Genomic DNA, 18925 nt, shown 5'->3' with positions numbered 1-18925 from the left:
CCAGGTGCACTGGGGCCCTCAGAGCTCCTTCCTGACCTACTGTCTCTCTCTCTTAGGGCTTACCGATTGTTTCCATGTGGGACAATTTCAGAATGTACTGGTGTATTTTTCCTGTTCAGCGGCATTTTGACTTGACAGTGAGATACCAGAGATGGGAACTAGGTAACATTTGTCGTATTATCTTCAGCTTCTTTGGAAGGACAGGCATGAAGTAGATGGTCAATAAACAGGTCAATAAAGGCATGAATGAATGAATGAGTAAACGCTTTGGCAGATCAATAAGTGGTCAGAAATTTGTGGTAATACAGATGATAGCTGGTATATTGGAGGTCTTCCTTTAAATGTCTGAAATGGATTCGTTACCAGAGGGACAAAAGGATCAAAGAAAATCTTATCGCATGGTCTCTTCTCCTCTTGGGGCCGCAGTCCCCCTAAAGGGAAGGGATGGGGCCAGACAATGTCAGTCAGTCTACCATCCACCCCACAGGCATTTATTTAGTACTGTCTTTGTAATGGGCCCCGTGCTGGGCAGTGGAGAGAGATAAACGGGGCAATGAAGAGCAGTCCCAACCCTCTGGGAGCTTCATCTAAGTGGTAACAAAGGTGAGAAAGGTGTTATGATAAGAGAAGCACAAGGGCTAGGAAATCCTCACTCAGCTAAAAGGTCAGTGAGATCCTCCTGGGAAAGGTGGCGTCTACACTAAGGCCGGACCATTTAGCCAGGGAAGGGAGGGGGGACTGTTTGCTCATGGTGGCTGAGGGGTCAGTTTTGAGGAGGAGAGTTTGAGCAAAGAGGCCAGAGGGGTTGAGAGGAGGCCAGCAACGTTGGTTCTAGAATGCCATGCTGACGGGTCTGGGCTTCATCCCGAGGGTGGTGAGGGACTGTTAGGGGTAAGAGAGAATCCTGATCAGGTTTGGTTTTAGGACAGCTCTTTGGCTGTGTGCCTATCTGGGCAGATGTAGGGATAGAGGCACAGACTGTAAATGATGAGGGAGGTAAGACAATGTTGCCAGCACTGAAGTAGAAGCTGGCCCTGGTCTAGGGTAGTCAAGGCGGGAATGGAGGGAACTGGATGGGGCTGAGCAGTATTGATGGATGGATGTACCCCACGACTGGTCAGAGGGAGGAGGGAAGTGAGTGGGTCCTAGAAGTGCCTATGTTGTTGGCGTCACTGAAGCGCATAATGTGGAGATAGAGGGATGTTTGGTTTGGGATGAGAGGAGGACGAGTTCAAAGCTGTCTTCCCATTATCAGTCTGCGAATTGGTGGGGGCAGACAGCTACAGTTTGCTTTGAGCCATAACATTTCTGTGTACAGATTCAGGAGCAGGTGAGGCGAGCTTGTGCATGTGTACATGTGTGTGTGTGCATGCGTGCATGACTGTGTGTGTGTGTGTGTGTGTGTGTGTGTGTGTGTTTTGGGGGGGTGGGCAGACAAGACCTGTGAGACCACCTGTTTTCATCATGCATCGATTCTCAGTGTTGTCCAGTGTTCTCAAAGGTCCCCTGCTGGGGTCGTGGGGTTAATCTTCCGCCACACTAATACCTATAACGTTACGAGGCACGGGCTTTGTTTCCTACCCAGGATTAATCATTCACTCATGGGCTTTAATACAAGCCAGACACCACCTCACAGTGCCTCATGCAAAGCAATGCCAGTGCCCCCTTCCATTTTAATGCTGCTTTCACGTTCTTGTTGTCAGAGTGGGAAGTAGGTTTTTTGCCTGCGCTTCAATATCCTATAAACTGAAAAGCTTGAATTCTTCCATCCAGCGATGTTCGTCACAAAATGCCAGGAAAGCTGGACTCTGCCATTAACGTTCTGCATGACTTGGGGCAGCTTATTCCCTCCTTCTCTGGGCTCTAGCATCCATCCCACAGTGAGACGCTGAGCAAACCAATATCCAAAGCCTGATTTCTACATTTTTTGTGTTTCCTTCTTGAGCTAAGGTCCTTGTATACAAACTCAGCCCCCAAAAGTTTTCAGCAGAGAGAATTCTGAGGTGCTCACACCTCCTCCTGTCTAGGAATTAGACTCAAAACCTCTCAGGCCGGGAAGGAACATGGAAGCACTGACACTCTACAAATGAGAGAATTGAGCCCAGAGAGGGGAGGCCACTTCCTCAGTCACACAGACCTTTGATGCCAGAAGAGGGAATTGAACCTAGGGCTCCTGATACCCAATCCAGGTGCGCCTTCCCCCAACATCGCGGCGTGCTGGAGTTTGGCCAGACCTTGGGATTCAGCTTTGAGCTCAGCTCTCTCTGATCACGAAGAAGTCTCCGTGGGCTGCTCAGGGTGAAATCATAGTGCGCTGACATTAGTAACGTCATGGCAGCTGGTGCTGGTGAGTGGGGTGGTATAGGAAATGAGAGAACGCATTTGGCCAAGCTCCGGGTCCACGTGACCCTCCAAGAGCCCTCATTTCAAAACAAACTCAATCTTTTAAGTTCAAGTTCTCCCCTCTCGTCAGAAACGTGACTTCCTGCTTCTAAGAAGCCAGGCTTACAAAAGGGCTCAGAAGACTTCGCGGACATCAAATAGCTCTTACAAAATAGCGTTTTGATGAGTTAAGTGTAAATGAATCAGAAACATAAGGATTACATTTTCCCCAAGCGCACATGGGTTTCAAAATTCGAGGGGAAGTGTAGTTTGCTCACTGCACGCCGACTTTCACAGAATCCAAAGCATTCATGGGGAGGGTGGGGCTAGGGGGGCGAAGAAAGAGATGCCCAGCCCCCAAATGGTTTTAGATGTGATGCCAAATTCGAAAATGCTGTTGGGCTCACCCTCTGCCAGTAATAAAATCGCTGGCCACCCAGAGAGGCCACAGGAAGGAGAAGGGAGGCTGCTTTCCCCACTGGCCCCTGGTCCTCAACAACTGTGTTCAGTTAGTGCCGCTCAATCACCAGCTGTCACTGGGTCCCCCTGTTGACTCCTGGCCCCCGTGTGGCCTCCATTTTCACACTGTGCTGCATGCCTTGTTTACCTCCGACTGTATCTGGTGTTTTGGCTCCCAGGGGTCTTGGCGACCGGTCAGTTTGTCACAGGCCCCTGCTCTGCGATCAGGAGACCTGTCCATCACCAGCAGGGGTGTTTGGGGAAGCTGTCACACATCACCTCTGGTTGCATTCAGGAAAAACAAGAGTCCCTTGTAGTTCTTTTCCTCTCTCCTTTCTTTAATGCTATACAGGTGTGGCGTTTCCCCCAAACTGGTAAATGTCTTCCCTTCAAATCTCAGCCTGACACAAACAACCAGTTAACTCTCAGGGCTGCCGTGACCTTATCCCAGGATTTGAAACTCTGAATCTTTTATAATGTCCACATTGTCCCCCCATTCTTTCTCTTGGATTTTATTTCACTGCACCAAGAAGGTAGAAAATCATTTCAGTTGGTGGTAAAAGATGATTAAAACAAAATAACAAAGGCCGTGGCTGCAAACTGTTAGTTTTATTAAATGTGCTACTGAGTTTTAAATTGGTACCAGGGCAGATCTTTGTACAATTATATCCGAGGCTGCTGGAATTAATCAGTTGCATGTATACATTTGCTCCTTCCTGAGCCTTATACAGAGTGAGGGCGGCACTGTCAGTCTGAAAAGAATGAGCTGTGTGTTACCTGTGTGACAGGGGTGGACCCTAGCCCCATTGGGAGGGATACACATGCCCAGTGGATTCTCAGATCCCTGCCTTCTCATTCCTCATTCATTTAGTCCAGACCGTGGGTTGGAGCTCACAGTGGTCACCAGGGATAATAGTGGATGGATATTGTAAGACCAAAGTCCATTTTCCCAAACAAAGATTCTTTTCTTGGCAATGGAATCTCACCATTCTGAGATTAAGATTTTATTAAAGCAAAATTTTAATTTCCACATGAATGGAAAAGGCCGCAGTCTACTGAGTGCCGGTCCGGTAGGAGGGTAGGTGGCGGTGGAGGGAACCCAGGCTGTCTAAAGCCCTGGGTGCCGGTTCAGTGTCTCGACTACTGCTGACACATCTAAGTTCTGACTTCTGCAGCTGGAGGTGTGGGACTTGGGAAATCATTGCATCCAGTCCCCTGCTTTTAAAACAGTGGATTTCCATCCCTCAGTGACTCAAGCCCTAACATCTCGCCTCAGAACCCTCCACCATCTACCTTACACTCTCAACTGACCATTCTCGTGAAACTTTAGCACTTCCTTTGGCTTACCCTGCAGGCCAGTCTTAATGCACTGTTCTTTGTCTCAGAAGGTTAACCTGTGTCCTGTTCTGTGCTGTTCCTACTGCCCAGAATACCATGCTTATCATTTACGTCTTGACATGTTCCCCACGTGCACTGTCTCCGACTATTAATTCCTTCAGCGGGTATTGTTGGAAACCTAGTCTGTGCCAAGCACTGTGCTAGGTACAGAGATTTAGCAATGAAAGGCTCATGTTTTTTTTTTTTTTTCTGTCCTTAGAGCGCTTAATGTACACCATGGAAGACAGGCATCTGATTACAACGAAGGGTGTGAGTTTTATAATAAAGTCTGGGGCGATATGGACACCTGTAGAAGGGATCAACCTAATCTAGGTGTCAGGACTCTCCCTTTCTCATCCTTCTAACCACAATTGGACCCGCCTCTCCGTTGGTGCTCTTCAAGCTCTGACTTGAATTATAGTCACACTGTACTAGGCTTATCCTCTCTTTTGCCCATTGAACTATTTGAGATCAGGGATGGTGGTATCTTCTTCATCTTTGGAATGACTCCTGCCAGAAGCTCCATACATGCTTTTTATTTGAATTGCCCAAGGAAAGCAAGGTCCAGAGAGGAGAACTAATTCATCGAAAATCACAACCAAAGTTAATGGAATAACCATAGTCATTTTTCCTGACGTGGTCCAGGTGACATCCACAGTGACGTCAAACTGCCTTTCATGTTGTCCCTTCCCAAGGGCAGAGGATATTCTCTATCTACTTCAAATAATCAACAACAGCCATCTTCCAATAAAACATAAGACCAAAGTACCTCTCAACCTAGAACAAAAGTAAAGTGTTCTCTTAAGAATTCAGGGTGATACGCAAACAAAATTGGAATGAAGGAGTATATTGTTATCACATGTAGGAAAAAACAGTGTATGTAACCTTAATGTATGAATGTTAAGAAATTCTTTGGAGAAGACTACACACAGCTTCAGTCATTCAGTGAGGAAGGATATTTTGTTGTCAGTTTTAGTTCTTTTCAATCAAAATAGAATATGACGACGTGTAGCATGGTGCCAAAACTTGGTAGGAACTCAATGTATTCCTGCATCAGTCCATCCCATGGGCAGATAGTTGGTCTTTCTACTTTTCCCCCAAACCAGTTATCTGTATACTGCTACCAAAATTGTCTTCCACAAAACAAATATTATTATGCCCTTTGACTCAAAAGCCATTTCTGTCCTCCTCCTCATGGCTTCGCTTCTCCTTACCCCTCCTGTCCAGCCAGTATACCTTCTTTGAGGAGTTCAGACTCCTCCACAGCCTGTGTCTGATACTACTCGTGCTCCCTACAGACCCCTACACTTTTTTTCTTTTTTTACATCCTTATTGGAGTATAATTGCTTTACCATGGTGTGTTAGTTTCTGCTTTATAACAAAGTGAATCAGTTGTACATATACATATGTTCCCATATCTCTTCCCTCTTGCGTCTCCCTCCCTCCCACCCTCCCTATCCCACCCCTCTAGGTGGTCACAAAACACCGAGCTGATCTCCCTGTGCTATGTGGCTGCTTCCCACTAGCTATCTATTTTACGTTTGGTAGTGTATGTATGTCCATGCCACTCTCTCACTTTGTCACAGCTTACCCTTCCCCCTCCCTATATCCTCAAGTCCATTCTCTAGGAGGTCTGTGTCTTTATTCCCGTCTTACCCCTAGGTTCTTCATCACATTTTTTTTTTTCTTAGATTCCATATATATGTGTTAGCATACGGTATTTGTCTTTCTCTTTCTGACTTACTTCACTCTGTATAACGGACTCTAGGTCCATCCACCTCACTACAAATAACTCAATTTCGTTTCTTTTTATGGCTGAGTAATATTCCATTGTATATATTACGCTGCGTTAAAGCCATTCATTTTAATGTCTTTTCTTCCCCAAAAGCCTATGAGCATCCTAAAGGCAGGACTATATTTTACTGATCTTTGAATCCAAGAAACCTAGGAAAAGCTGGGACAACCCAGTGAATGCTATTTGGATGAATGAATGGATGAACAAATGAAATGATATAAATATATTTATCCAGAATTTGAAAAAGTAGTCAAAGCCATGAAAGTAGTTAGCTCACATAAAGCTAACTAGCTGGGTTTACTTCTCCTATGCACCTTTTTTCGTGAACACTAGAGATGAAGTGGTATTGACATATTTGTGATCTTATATTCATAGAAAATTGTATGTGTTTGTGTATGATTATACATTAAAAGATACATGAAGGGTTGCTGACCAGAATGTTCTTGATAGCTGCCTCAAGGTGATGGAATTTGATATAATTTTACTTTATTTTAATTATTTTACATAGTGTTTTAATTTGTTAAAGCAATAATAGGTAACCTTTATGGATAGAAAAAAACATAAAGCAGTTGGGATAATATACTATCCCTTCTCAATTAAAAAAAAAATCGGCTCTCACCTAGCAATATGTTAGTGCTTAAGCTATTTTGCTCTATAATTCTACATAAGAAATAAAATCTACTTTAGTCTGACTTGCAGCTTCCTAAAAGACTTTAGGACTCTAAGGGGGAGCTTGCCTTATCTTCCGATAGTTGCAGGGCTCTGTACTTGATTGGATATTAATGCATTGCTCAGTAGCATGTACTTACCCAAGGAGTCATCTCAATATCATGGAAAGGTCAAGAGTTCTAGAGTCAAACAGCATGATTTAAATTCTGCTTTATAATTATTATCTCCCTGACCTTGGGCAGATCACTGAACTATACTGAACCTCAACTGCACAATGCAAATGATTTCTACCTTACAGGTATATTTTAGAAATTGTATGTGGAAATATGGTGGACTAACAAACTAAAAATATTTCCAGTACAAACCTCTATTCCAGATCAAATACAACTGATATAACTAGCATCCTTTAAAATGCATGACTGAGATCAGAGGAGTCAAAAAATGTGTTGGTAAAGGCAAAAAAAAAAAAAAATAATGGAACTGAGAACTAGACAGGTAAGCCCTGAATCTAGTTTTATTGGTGTAGTTTGGATAAGGGAGAGCCATCAGTTTTGGCAACTGAGTGGAATAAATACGCTTGCTTATTCTAGGAGTGGAGATTTGGCCCTGAAACTCTGCAGGTGGGGACTTATAACTAAAGGCTTCAAAATAAGGTTAGGACCTCTGAAAGTCTACATGCTTAGTGAAAGAGTATACTAGGGAAAACATATCTATGTCTATGTCCTATACCTCAGAAAGATTTGAAATTTGAGTTTACACTGCTTAGTATGGTCTGGGAATGCCTAAACTGAAAAACTAACTAGAAAAGAAAAAAGAAGAAGAAGAAGGGGGCTTCCCTGGTGGCGCAGTGGTCGAGAGTCCGCCTGCCGATGCAGGGGACACGGGTTCGTGCCCCGGTCTGGGAAGATCCCACATGCCGCGGAGTGGCTGGGCCCGTGAGCCATGGCCGCTGAGCCTGTGCGTCCGGAGCCTGTGCGCCACAGTGGGAGAGGCCACAACAGTGAGAGGCCCACACACCACAAAAAAAAAAGGAAGAAGAAGAAGAAGAAATCGTTCTAGACAAGTAATGTTCCAAGGGTACCTAGAAGTTATCCTCTGAGGGAGGATATAGACTTCACCTTGGGGACACATGATTGTCACAGATTAAAACCCAATGAACATGAGTTGACATGTCAAAATTAAAAAAAAACACAAAAATATAAGAGTAAGGGTGAGAAATCAACATCAGAGTTTTTATTAAATTTTGATTTTGATAATAAGTATGCATATTTGTATTTTAGTGTAACCAAAAAAAGACATATAATTAGAAAATATAGTCTGCAAAAATTAGATGGACGGACTAAGAAGGGCTAAAGAGTAGAAATAAAGAAATCCAGTACACCCAAATGAAAGCGAGAAAGGGGGAAAATAAATAAGTGGAGAAAAATAATGATAAATGGAAAGCACAAAGAAGATGGGAGAAATAAATCTAATATACTAGTCATTACACTAATCAGATTAAAGTCGACTATGAAAGTGAAGACTCTCAGGTTGGATTTAACTAAAGCTAAGTTCACTGAAAGCTAAAAGGTAAAGGAATGCAAAATATTTGCCAGGCAAATACTAACCAAAATGTTTCATTAATATTATCGTCAGGCAAAGGAAACATTAAGACAAAAAAAAAATTCTAAGATAAAGAGTTCACCATATAAAGCTAAAAGGAAGGTATATAATGATTTTGAGCTTGGATATACCAAATAACATGACCTGAAAATATATAAATCAAACATGACTCTTACCTAAAAAAAAAGTGATAAACCCATAATATTATGATATTTTGACATACCTGTCTCCATAATTAATAGAACAAGCAAACTAAAATACTGATATAGATGATTTTGAACAACACAAAAAATATGTCATCTGATAAAAATATATAGGACCCTGCTACTGAATTAAGTATAAATATTTTCTTCTAGGATATGTAGAACACTTTTTTTTTTTAATTTACCATGTCCCAGGCCAAAAAATGGATCTCAGCAAATATCAAAGAATCAGTATCACATAGAACAGTATTTCTGTCCACAACACAGCACATAAATATATAAACAAATAAACAAGTGGACAAGTAAATAAATGAAGAAGATAAAAAATTTTGGTCAGTTAAATGTATGACCAAAAAGCAAAAACCTTACACAAGTTAATAGCAGGCAGAATTTATCAATGTATTAAAAGCCACACACTCAAACAGACACCCACGTTGTGTCAAAGCTGGCTTTTCCTAGAGTAAGATGAGACTTTAAAGTTAGATGGTCTATGAATGTAATTCACAATACCAGCATATGAAATGATGTTTTAAAATAAAATTGTCTTACTAGATGCAGAATTTTAAAACTCTTAATAAAATCAGGTCCCTTCATGATAGAAAACAAAACAAAACTAGTAACACCATTGGTTCTACCTAAACCAGCTTGGCGAGAAATACCAACCAAATTTCTGAGGATTGAAAAGGGGGAAACTTGGGACTTCCCTGGTGGCTCAGTGGTTAAGAATCCGCCTGCCAATGCAGGGGAAAACAGGTTTGATCCTTGGCTCAGGAAGATCCCACATGCCATGGAGCAGCTAAGCCCGTGAGCCACAGCTACTGAGCCTGCATTCTATAGCCCGCGAGCCACAGCTACTGAGCCCAAACGCCACAACTACTGAAACCCGCGCTCCTAGAGCCTGTGTTCCACAGCAAGGGAAGCCAACGCAATGAGAAGCCCATGCACCGCAAGGGAGAGTAGCCCCCCGCTCGCCGCAACTAGAGAAAGCCCGCAGGCAGCAATGAAGACCCATCGCAACCATAAATAAATAAATAGATAGATAGATAGGTAAATAAATAAAACTATCATTATCCTCATCTGTAAGAGACTACAAAGAAAAATTAATAAGAATCAACAAATTACTGGAATGAATAAAACAGTCTGTGAGAACATATGAATAGAATATCAATTTATAAATTATTTTTTGTCAGCTACAAGACATGAGGATACAAATATAGATGTACATGCACATGGATGCATACATGTGTGTGGATGGATAGATAGATTAAAGCTATCATTTACTGTAGTACTGACATCTATAAAATGCTTAGAGTTAGGAATATACCCCTAGTAAAAAATCATCACAATTTTTATGAAGAAAGCCTTAAAACTTTACTGAAATCATAAAAGAAGACCTAAATAAATAAAGAGATAAACTGTGTGTGTAAATGGGGGATACAGTGTCATAAAGAAGTCTTTTATCCTCAAATGCATCTATAAACTCAATGAAATTGGAATTAAAATCCCAACAGGCATTTCAAAAAATGAAACTAAAATTTCACATGAGAGAGCAAAAAGGGTCTTTTGCTAAAACCAAAGTATAGAATGGACTTGTAGCATAAATCGACCTGTTTAAAACTATGGAAATTAAGACAGACTGCTGTTGATAAGATAATAGAAAAAAATAGACTAATGAAACAAGATAACCCAGAAAAAAAAAACTTACCTAAGTTCTGAATGATATATGGCAAAGGCAGCATCACAATTCAGTAGTGAAAGGATTAACTTTCACATAAATAACATCAGACAAATGATTCATCCCTATTTGGGGGGAAAACAATCCTTACCACACATCATTTAAAAAACTATTTGTAGTTGATTGAAGCCATACATGTAAAAATAAAACTTAAAGCTATTGAAAGGAAATAGGGGATACTATCTTAATACCTTGGAGTAAAGAAACGTTTATTCAACAAGCCATGAAAAGGACAAATCAAGAAGGAAATGATTAAAAAATTTTATTCAACAAAACAACCTAAACAGAATGAAAAAAACAAAGCTAGGAGTCACAGACTTAGAAATGGTATTTGCAGAGCTTTTCATTACAAAGGATTAGTATCCAGTAACTATAAATGCATGACATATCAGTAAAGAAAAAGAACACAATTTAAAATAGGCCAAAGTGATGAACAAACAATCAGCATGCTAGAAACATACGTGGTCTGCAAACACATGAAATGATACTCAGGCTTGTTGGTAATCAGGGAAACACAAAGTAAAATAGTAATTAAATACCATTTAATACCCATCAGATTGGCCAAAATTCAAATGTTTGGTGGAATCAAGTGCAGCCAGGGACCTGGAACAATGGGAAATCCGCTGGTAGGTGTGTTCATTGGTACAATGATTTTGGATAATAATTTGGCAATGTCTAATAAAGCTGAAGACCTAATTATCTGTAACCTAGCGGTACCACTTTAGATACATTTCCTTCAGAAACTCTTGCTTTATGTGCAAAGGAACATGAATGCAAATGTTTAAGGCAACATTATTGGAAATAACAAAAAAGATTACATAATAATGATACTACTAATAAGAGAGAGATCACCCAGGTGCCTATCAGATGTAGTATGTTATGTTCATACAGTAAAAGACTTATGTCAGTGAAAATAATGAGCTAGATCCACGTGCAGATCTATTGATCATCTACGTGATCAATATGTATGATCTCAAAAGCAATGCTTGGTAAAAAAAATAAATAAAGCCAGATGCATAATAATAAATATAGTATTAAAACATCTGGGAGGTTCAAAACATGCAAAACAATACGTACGTTCAAGAAGTGTAAAAACATTCATGGGAGAGAGGGAAATGGGATACAGGTAGAGCACACGGGTAGGTTGAAAACAAATATATAAAACAGTATATTTTATTTCTTTTACACCAAAAATAAAAGATATGGAGAAAATATGGCAAAAGGTTATAATTTGACAAAGCTGGGGAGTAAGTGTACAGACATTTGTTATAGTGGTCTTTGTACTCTTCTATGCGATTAATGTATTTTCTATTTAAAACAATTGTAATGGTATGTCTAAAGTCCCTTGGCACATCATCTCAGGCTCAAAAAGTGATCATTTCCTTCTCTTCCCATTCTTGGCTGGAAGATGGTATACAAAGTGCCCAGGCATTACCCTCTCACCCTTAGTCCAAGGCAGCACTGGAATACTTGGGCTCTTCCTAAGCCAGAGGCATCCTAGGTGCTCCCCCTGCCGTGTCTCCCAGCTCAGTCAATCTGGGTGGTAGATCTTGAACTATACCCATTCTCAGTGCAGAATTTTAACTGCTGAGGCAGCTTCTAGCTTGTAGAAAATCTCATGGCAGAAAGATGCAGCACTACATTCCTCATTGAATTAGAGCTGCTCGTCACTTTCTTCCCAGATTCCCATTTTGTAGATGAAGAAATGGATGTTCAGAGAGGGGAAATGGCTTGCCCATGGTGAGTGAGTCAGTGGTGGTGTTTAAAAGGATGCGCGTCTCTCCTGACTTCTAGAACTTTCCAACTGGGCTTTGTATGGATACTCTACTTGGTTCCAAAACTAGGTCTTACTTCTATTCTGCTGTATTTTCCAGTTTATAACAGCTGTGGCTTCCGTCTCCAGATAGCACTGTCTTGGGATGGAATTAGACTTGGCTCAAGTCCCTGCCCTCTGACAAAAGCAGTGTGACTATAGGCAGATAGCTTAACCTTCCTAAGTGTTAGTTTCCTTATCTGAAAACTTTTCATAGTAATTATTCAAGGGACTGTTGTTTTGATTAAATGATAGTATTCATATGAAGGCATAGTGCTTGGCATATGATAAATAGGAAACAAATGGAAACTGCAATTGCTATAATTATTGCAGAAGGTGGAATATCAAAAAAGTATAACACAGTTTAGTTACACAGACTATTTGGAGACATAGAGTGTGATAAATGAATGCTATAATATGGAAACAATAGGAGGCCAATAAGGAGGAATCAAGAGCCTCAGAGAGGGGCTTCCCTGGTGGCGCAGTGGTTGAGAGTCCGCCTGCTGATGCAGGGGACGTGGGTTCGTGCCCCGGTCTGGGAAGATCCCACGTGCCGCAGAACGGCTGGGCCCGTGAGCCATGGCCGCTGAGCCTGCGCGTCCGGAGCCTGTGCTCCGCAACGGGAGAGGCCACAACAGTGACAGGCCCGCGTACCGCAAAAAAAAAAAAAAAAAAAAAAAAAAGAGAGGCTCAGAGAGAGTTTCCTAGAAGAAGCAAAATGGAATATTTCCATTGTGCAATGAGGTTCTCCCTCCCTCTTTCTCCTATTGTACTTTCATAGCTCTCATTTTATCTTCACATTGGTATGGGAGAAGAATCATATATCTTAATTAAAAGATAGAAAAACAGACTGAAAGAAGTAAAGTGACTTGCCTGTAGATTTCAGAGGGGTTTTTAATTGACCTATCATGATATTAATTACACACCATAATTTTAAGAAATAGATGTTTTTGCCAAAAGCTAAGTCATGGGGTACTTAGGCTCCTTAATAACATACCTATTCTTAAGATAATGATTTTATAATATGTAACTGAATTTTCTATAAGGTTGTGCTCCAAATTTGATACGCATGACCATCAATACATTTTCTGAGGAGAAATACTGAAAAATCATACCACTTAGGAATGTCAGTATTTTTGTTTCTAATCGCCAGAAATGCAAACCTAAGGCAGATATGTCATTTGAGACATTTGTGAAACAATGATGGTTAAACATTAAAAAAGAATGAAAATGATGAACTACTAGTGGAGGTTAGCTTTTTAAATAAAGATAAAATAAAATGGCCCTCAGAATTCTATGAGAGAAGTCAGAAGGGATGAAGCTAATCATGTTTCAGAGGAAGTGGTAAAATTTTAGTTCCAAACAAAGAGTAAATAGGAAGGTTCAGCGTGGTAGCATGCTCCCATCACTGCACTAAGTGGGGGGATCCTGAGCTGGAGAGTAGCTTTGGATCTAAGAATATTCTGATGGGGTTGGAAAGACTGGAAAAGGGAGATGCTAGAGGCAGGAGGGCAAGCCAGAGGCTGCTTCAGCCATCAAGTGTGGGATGTAGGTGGCAGCAGGGGTGCAGAGGGAATGACATGGAAGCTGTTGGGTGGGGGAAATTGACAAGGTTTAGGGTCTGCCTGGATGTGGGAGGCTCAGGAGGGGAAGGAGTTCAAGTGACAGCATAAGACTTTCCAGATGGTTTTCAGAGCAGCTGAAAGGAACAACTTGACATAAATGTCCTACTTTTAGACCAACCATGAAATAGGTCCTAACCTCCAGCAAAGCCTTCAGAAGCCACTGCCCTGTCCTTCTGAAAGAACTCTCTTCTACCTTAGGCTCTTGAGAAAAGAGCCCTAGTTTAGCATTAATGGTAACTTTAACTTGGAGAACATGTAGTTTTATCACAAGAATTCTTCAGTGGAGAAGTATAATCTTTTTAATAGCATTTGTATCCTGTTCTTTCTTCCCTAGCTTTTTATGAAGGGAATGACTTGGGCTTCTGTTTTCCTATCCGAAAACTTGGGATAACAGCCCCTGCTTCAAAGAGCCACTCTCCGGCTTCTGTGAGATAATGATGCATGTGCCACGCACACACAGTTTGTAAGGAGGGTTATTAAGGTTTCTCTACCAATCAGATATGTTCTATGTGATGCTAGTGGGTAACAAGGAGGACAGTAGTGGAAGTTACTGGGGGACAGATTTTGCCCCAGGGTAAAGACAAACCTTCTGGGATCCACAAATTGCAGAAGTAGAGAATAGCCACCTAGAGAGACAGCAAGCTGCAGGCAATGAGGGTGTTCTACCCAAACGATATGGTAGAAAAGAGACTTTCCATCAAGCTGTGGCCCACGTGATAGATGGCAACCTCATTCATCTTCATGGGTTTACCTAACCGAGTTTATATTGAGTTATCTGTCACTTCTTCCCCTCTAGGAAAGAGAGCACAGCATAATTCCAGGGAGTGAGAATGTTGATAATTCAGCAGTAATTGTAATGGGTTAACATTTGTTAACTATCTGTCATTGGCTGGGCACATAGGTGCTTTATATATGTTCTTACATTCGATCTGTGGGAAAAGGCTGTGAAACTAGGTTTATGGCTAATTTGAAATAGGCTCCTGCCTATGACTTCTCAGCTGGCAAATGACGAAGCCAGGATGGAAACACATGTTTGCTTGCCTCACAGTGGTGTTTCCTGAGAAGGAGAGGAAGGGGAGGAGGGAGGGCAAGGTATGGGGAGGAGGAGAGCATTCACAAATATTAGCAGAGCACCTAAATATTATCATCCATAAATCATTTGGACACACACCACAAATGAAAAGCACAATGTAGAGAAGTAATTTTCACACTCTCACGCTTTTCCACAGAAGTGCTCCATCTGCTTCAGACAGTGACCATATGCCCCCAGTGGCCTGGGAGGTAGCCTGAAGAAACATCTTTATTTTATTCCGTAACACGGCCATGACTGTTTAATATAAAATGCACCTCCATATTTTAGAGAAAATTAATGTGCAGTAGAATGCATGTCATCTTTATCTTGTACCTTCATGTTTCCCCTGGGAACATCACTCTTCCCCCTGCCACAATATTCCAGCTTTAGAAGCATTATCTGAAAATGTGTACATTCATTAGTCTAGACGTGGTTAAAATATCCAGTAAACTTTTTTAAAGGCCTATAATTATATCAACAAATTAGCATTTCAGAGGTTTACAAGGCACCAGTTATTCATACATTCATACATACAGTATCTCAAGATTTTTATGCATTTCATCCACTTAGTTTTCATTGACAGAGCACTGCTGGAATCCCCAGGGACTTCTGGTCTACCCTCAATATTCCTGTCTGCTCCAGCACTGCTGAAACAAACTCTTCTTTGAGTAGTAAGCCCAACATTCTCAGGAAGGCTGTGTTCCTCACCAGCCTCCTTCAGTGCTCATAAACTCCAGCTCATCATTGTGTTGAGAGTCAGGAGACGTTGTCTGACTGTTGTCGCTGCACCTGCTATCTTATTGGACTTATCCAGACAGCCCTAGCCCTCAGAACAGCTGAAACAACAGATGGGCAGGAGAACTTGAGATGTTTTTGACACTGTCCTTTTGTTTATGGAATCCCCCCTCACCCCAACTCTGGAATCTGATAGGAATTCTCTTCATGACCATTTTGTGTTTTTTCCCATGACACATTTTTATTATTAAAAAGTAAATAATTGGTGCAGAGGGAGATGAAAGAGAATAACATTTCCTTTTGAAAATGGTCAAAAAGGAAATGAGGATGGTGATTTGGTCATGTGGATAAATACACCTTTGCCTTGGAAGATAATTGGCAGTAGCCAGATTCCTTTGATGGCAGGGGAATTCAAGCAGGGAGATGAGAGGGGATAAGAAGGGGAGGGAGGTAATCTGGTATAAGGTTGAGTGTGAGGAAGGTAGAACAGGCATTGCTCTAGGAGGTCTTGAGAGCAAAGGAGAGACGCAATCTAGGCAAATTGGAAAGCTAGCAAGAACCAATGCCTGGAATTGCGGTTCCAGGACAAGATGCCCCTTTGTAAGAAGCGAGATTGTTAAAACAACCCTGAACTAGGGATTAGGGAGGCAGACTGCAGGATATAATTTAATGTCATATGGTTGTAAGCATTTTGCTTGATCTCTCTGTGCCTCAGCTCCATCATCTGTAAAATAAACATGAAACTACTAGTACACATGTAGTATTGTTTTGGTTCTCAAATGAGAAAACACATGGAAAGTGCTTGGCCCCAGTCCTGACATTCAATTAATAGACGCTGCTATTATTATTAATTTAGTCAAGAGTGAGAGGCACAGGGAGGAGCAAGTGGAAGGGAGATGGAGAATCACTGGATGTGAAACGTAAGGAAAGGGCTTGCTTGCTTGTAATGGGGTTTCTGCTCAGATCTTAAAAAGAGGGCAATAGATCAGACAGTGCCCACAGAATCTCACATGGTGCTTTCCCACCTCTGTGCCTTTGCTTCTCCCATTTATTTTTTCCTGGATGGCGTTCTCCCAAACACCTTCATTATGGGGCACATACCATACAATTCTTATCCACCAGGGTTATTGTAAGGGTTAAAGATAAAAAGTACCTAGTAATATTCATGGTACTATGTCATTTTAGTGACATTTAGATGCTACATTTTAGTGTAGTCCATCATGTATGGGAGAGTGCCTTAATCACAGTAGACATTAAAAATTATTGGATAACTAACTTATATGTGGAATCTAAAATATGACATAAATGAACATATCTATGAAACAGGAACAGACTCACAGACATAGAGAACAGCTTTGTGGTTGCCGAGGGGGGTGGGGGAGAGAAGGGTTAGGAGTTTGGGATTAGCAGATGCAAACTAGTATACATAGGTTGGATAAGCAACAATGTCCTACTGTATAGCACAGGGAACTCTATTCAATCTCCTGTGATAAACCATAATGGAAAAGAATATGAAAAAGAATATATGTATGTATAACTGAGTCACTTTGCTGTCCAGCAGAAATTAACACAACATTGTAAATCAACTCTACCTCAGTAAAATTAAAAAAAAACAAATAAAATTATTGGATAATTAAATGTGCGTGTGATATCAAAAACAAGCAAGACTGGTAGACGTGTACTCGAGGGGATCCATTTTGTTTGTCCCCAGCCTCGCATCTGTATAGTTAATAGTCTTCTTTATGTTTTCCAGGGATCTACATCTTGGCAGTGTGTACCAGTACTGGGTCATCACTATCTCAGGAAACGAAGAAAGTGAGCCATCACCTGCTGCCACTTACATCCACGGAAGTGGGTACTGCGGTGACGGCATCATCCAGAAGTAAGTAGGCCTAACTAACGAGAGGAGTGGGAGCGATGTTAAGTAGGCCAAGACATGGTCAGGGTGCCAAATAGAAGAGCTTCCGGGATACTCTTCAGGGTTGAGCTGTGAGTTACGAGGGATCCTCAGAAGTCTGCCAATTTGTCTGCAAGCAGCTCGCTGGCCTCAGAGAAAAGCAATGATTCTTTTTTGAACAAACACGTTTCTCAAGCCTGTAATACAATATAAGATTTCCATAGAGCTACCATTATGCACTTACTACCAGTATGCCCTTGTTCTATGTGTCCTACAGGATTCTATTAGTTTTTTCCACCCCAGGCCACATTCACTTAACAGGACACAGTGCACCTAGGTTCAAACACTTTTACATTCTTTGCTAGTTACCATTTACATTTCTTAAAACTGCATGTTTATTTATTATTTCTGTTGTATTGTGTTATATCAACAGTTTACAAACTGGGTCAGAGCCTTATAAAAACAGCAAAATATTTCAACTCTCTATAATGTTGAAACCGTGATGGTAAACAGTACTCCAGAGTGAATATTGAATGTGATTATAAGTTCAGGGAGGCAAGTGTAAAGATTCCACACGAGCAGCCAAAAAAGGAAAAGTGTGATCAGAAGATATAAAGCTGTGTGTCTAAAAAATGGATTTTATTGGATCATCAGTCCATCCATCCCCTGTCCACAGGGCAAGACGTTATGCAACTGAGAAATAGTTGCAAGAAGCCATCAAGACTTTTGCATTGTTGGGAAAAAAAAGTAAATCTTTGAGGTTTTTTTCCTCCAGAATAAGCACAGAAGTATTTTCGGTCACTAAATTGAATGGTTTTCTTCCTAGAGATGAAAAAGAGACCAAGAATCATGCACAATTAGGTTCCTTATTGCTAAAATTGTGTTCTTTATTGTGAATATAGTTACTAGTCACACTATTGCTAAGGGACTTTTAAAACTATTGGCAGATTTAATGATAAATGTTACGTATGGAGATGACACAACAAGCTATTGGCAAAATTCCTCCATTAAATGGCACTGTTGGGTGTCACATAATATCTCTGCAACATGAAATTGCAATGACTATTTCTGTAGCGGGAGGGGCACTCTAAAGAGAATTTGTTTCACAGTTGGATGAAACCACTGATGTACAGAACATGAATCGGCTCATAGGTATAGTTCATATATGAAAGAGAAGGGCTCGATGACTATTTCTTTTAGTTTATCATTGACACTAGTGCTTGAGGTCAAGAGCAATTTAATTTGGTACTGATGACTTTGTGGTGTGTCACATACACTGGAAACCTGCTATGGAATGAAAGGACCAGATAGGAACACAGCAAGGATGACACAGTGACGCAAGGAAAGAGTTTGTACAAGAATACCCATCTGCACAGACATCTGTTATTGGCCAGCAGTTTGCTTTCTGGTCATGACTCAGCATTGAAGGGAAAAGTAGATGTCGAGAATATGATCAGATGCGGGCCGGTGAGTTACAACTGCCCAACTTACTGTGCAAAAAGATAACAGTATGTGCAAGATTCTGCACCCCCATACACACTGAAGTGTGCCAGCTGTTACG

The 18925-nt window shown here is 41.1% G+C and overlaps 1 protein-coding gene across 2 annotated transcripts in view; it reads left to right on the top strand.

The window, feature by feature from the left end:
- PAPPA (pappalysin 1) overlaps positions 1 to 18925 on the top strand; it is a 254987-nt gene that overhangs the window by 96005 nt on the left and 140057 nt on the right. For both annotated transcript variants that reach the window (XM_067743528.1, XM_067743530.1), the window contains one exon: positions 17221 to 17349. In XM_067743528.1, the coding sequence (XP_067599629.1) occupies positions 17221 to 17349 (129 nt within the window). The remainder of the gene's footprint in view (positions 1 to 17220; positions 17350 to 18925) is intronic.

This window comes from Pseudorca crassidens, chromosome 7 (genome assembly GCF_039906515.1).
Source record: "Pseudorca crassidens isolate mPseCra1 chromosome 7, mPseCra1.hap1, whole genome shotgun sequence".
NCBI lineage: Eukaryota > Metazoa > Chordata > Mammalia > Artiodactyla > Delphinidae > Pseudorca > Pseudorca crassidens.
This window is presented reverse-complemented; position numbering and strand designations above follow the sequence as displayed.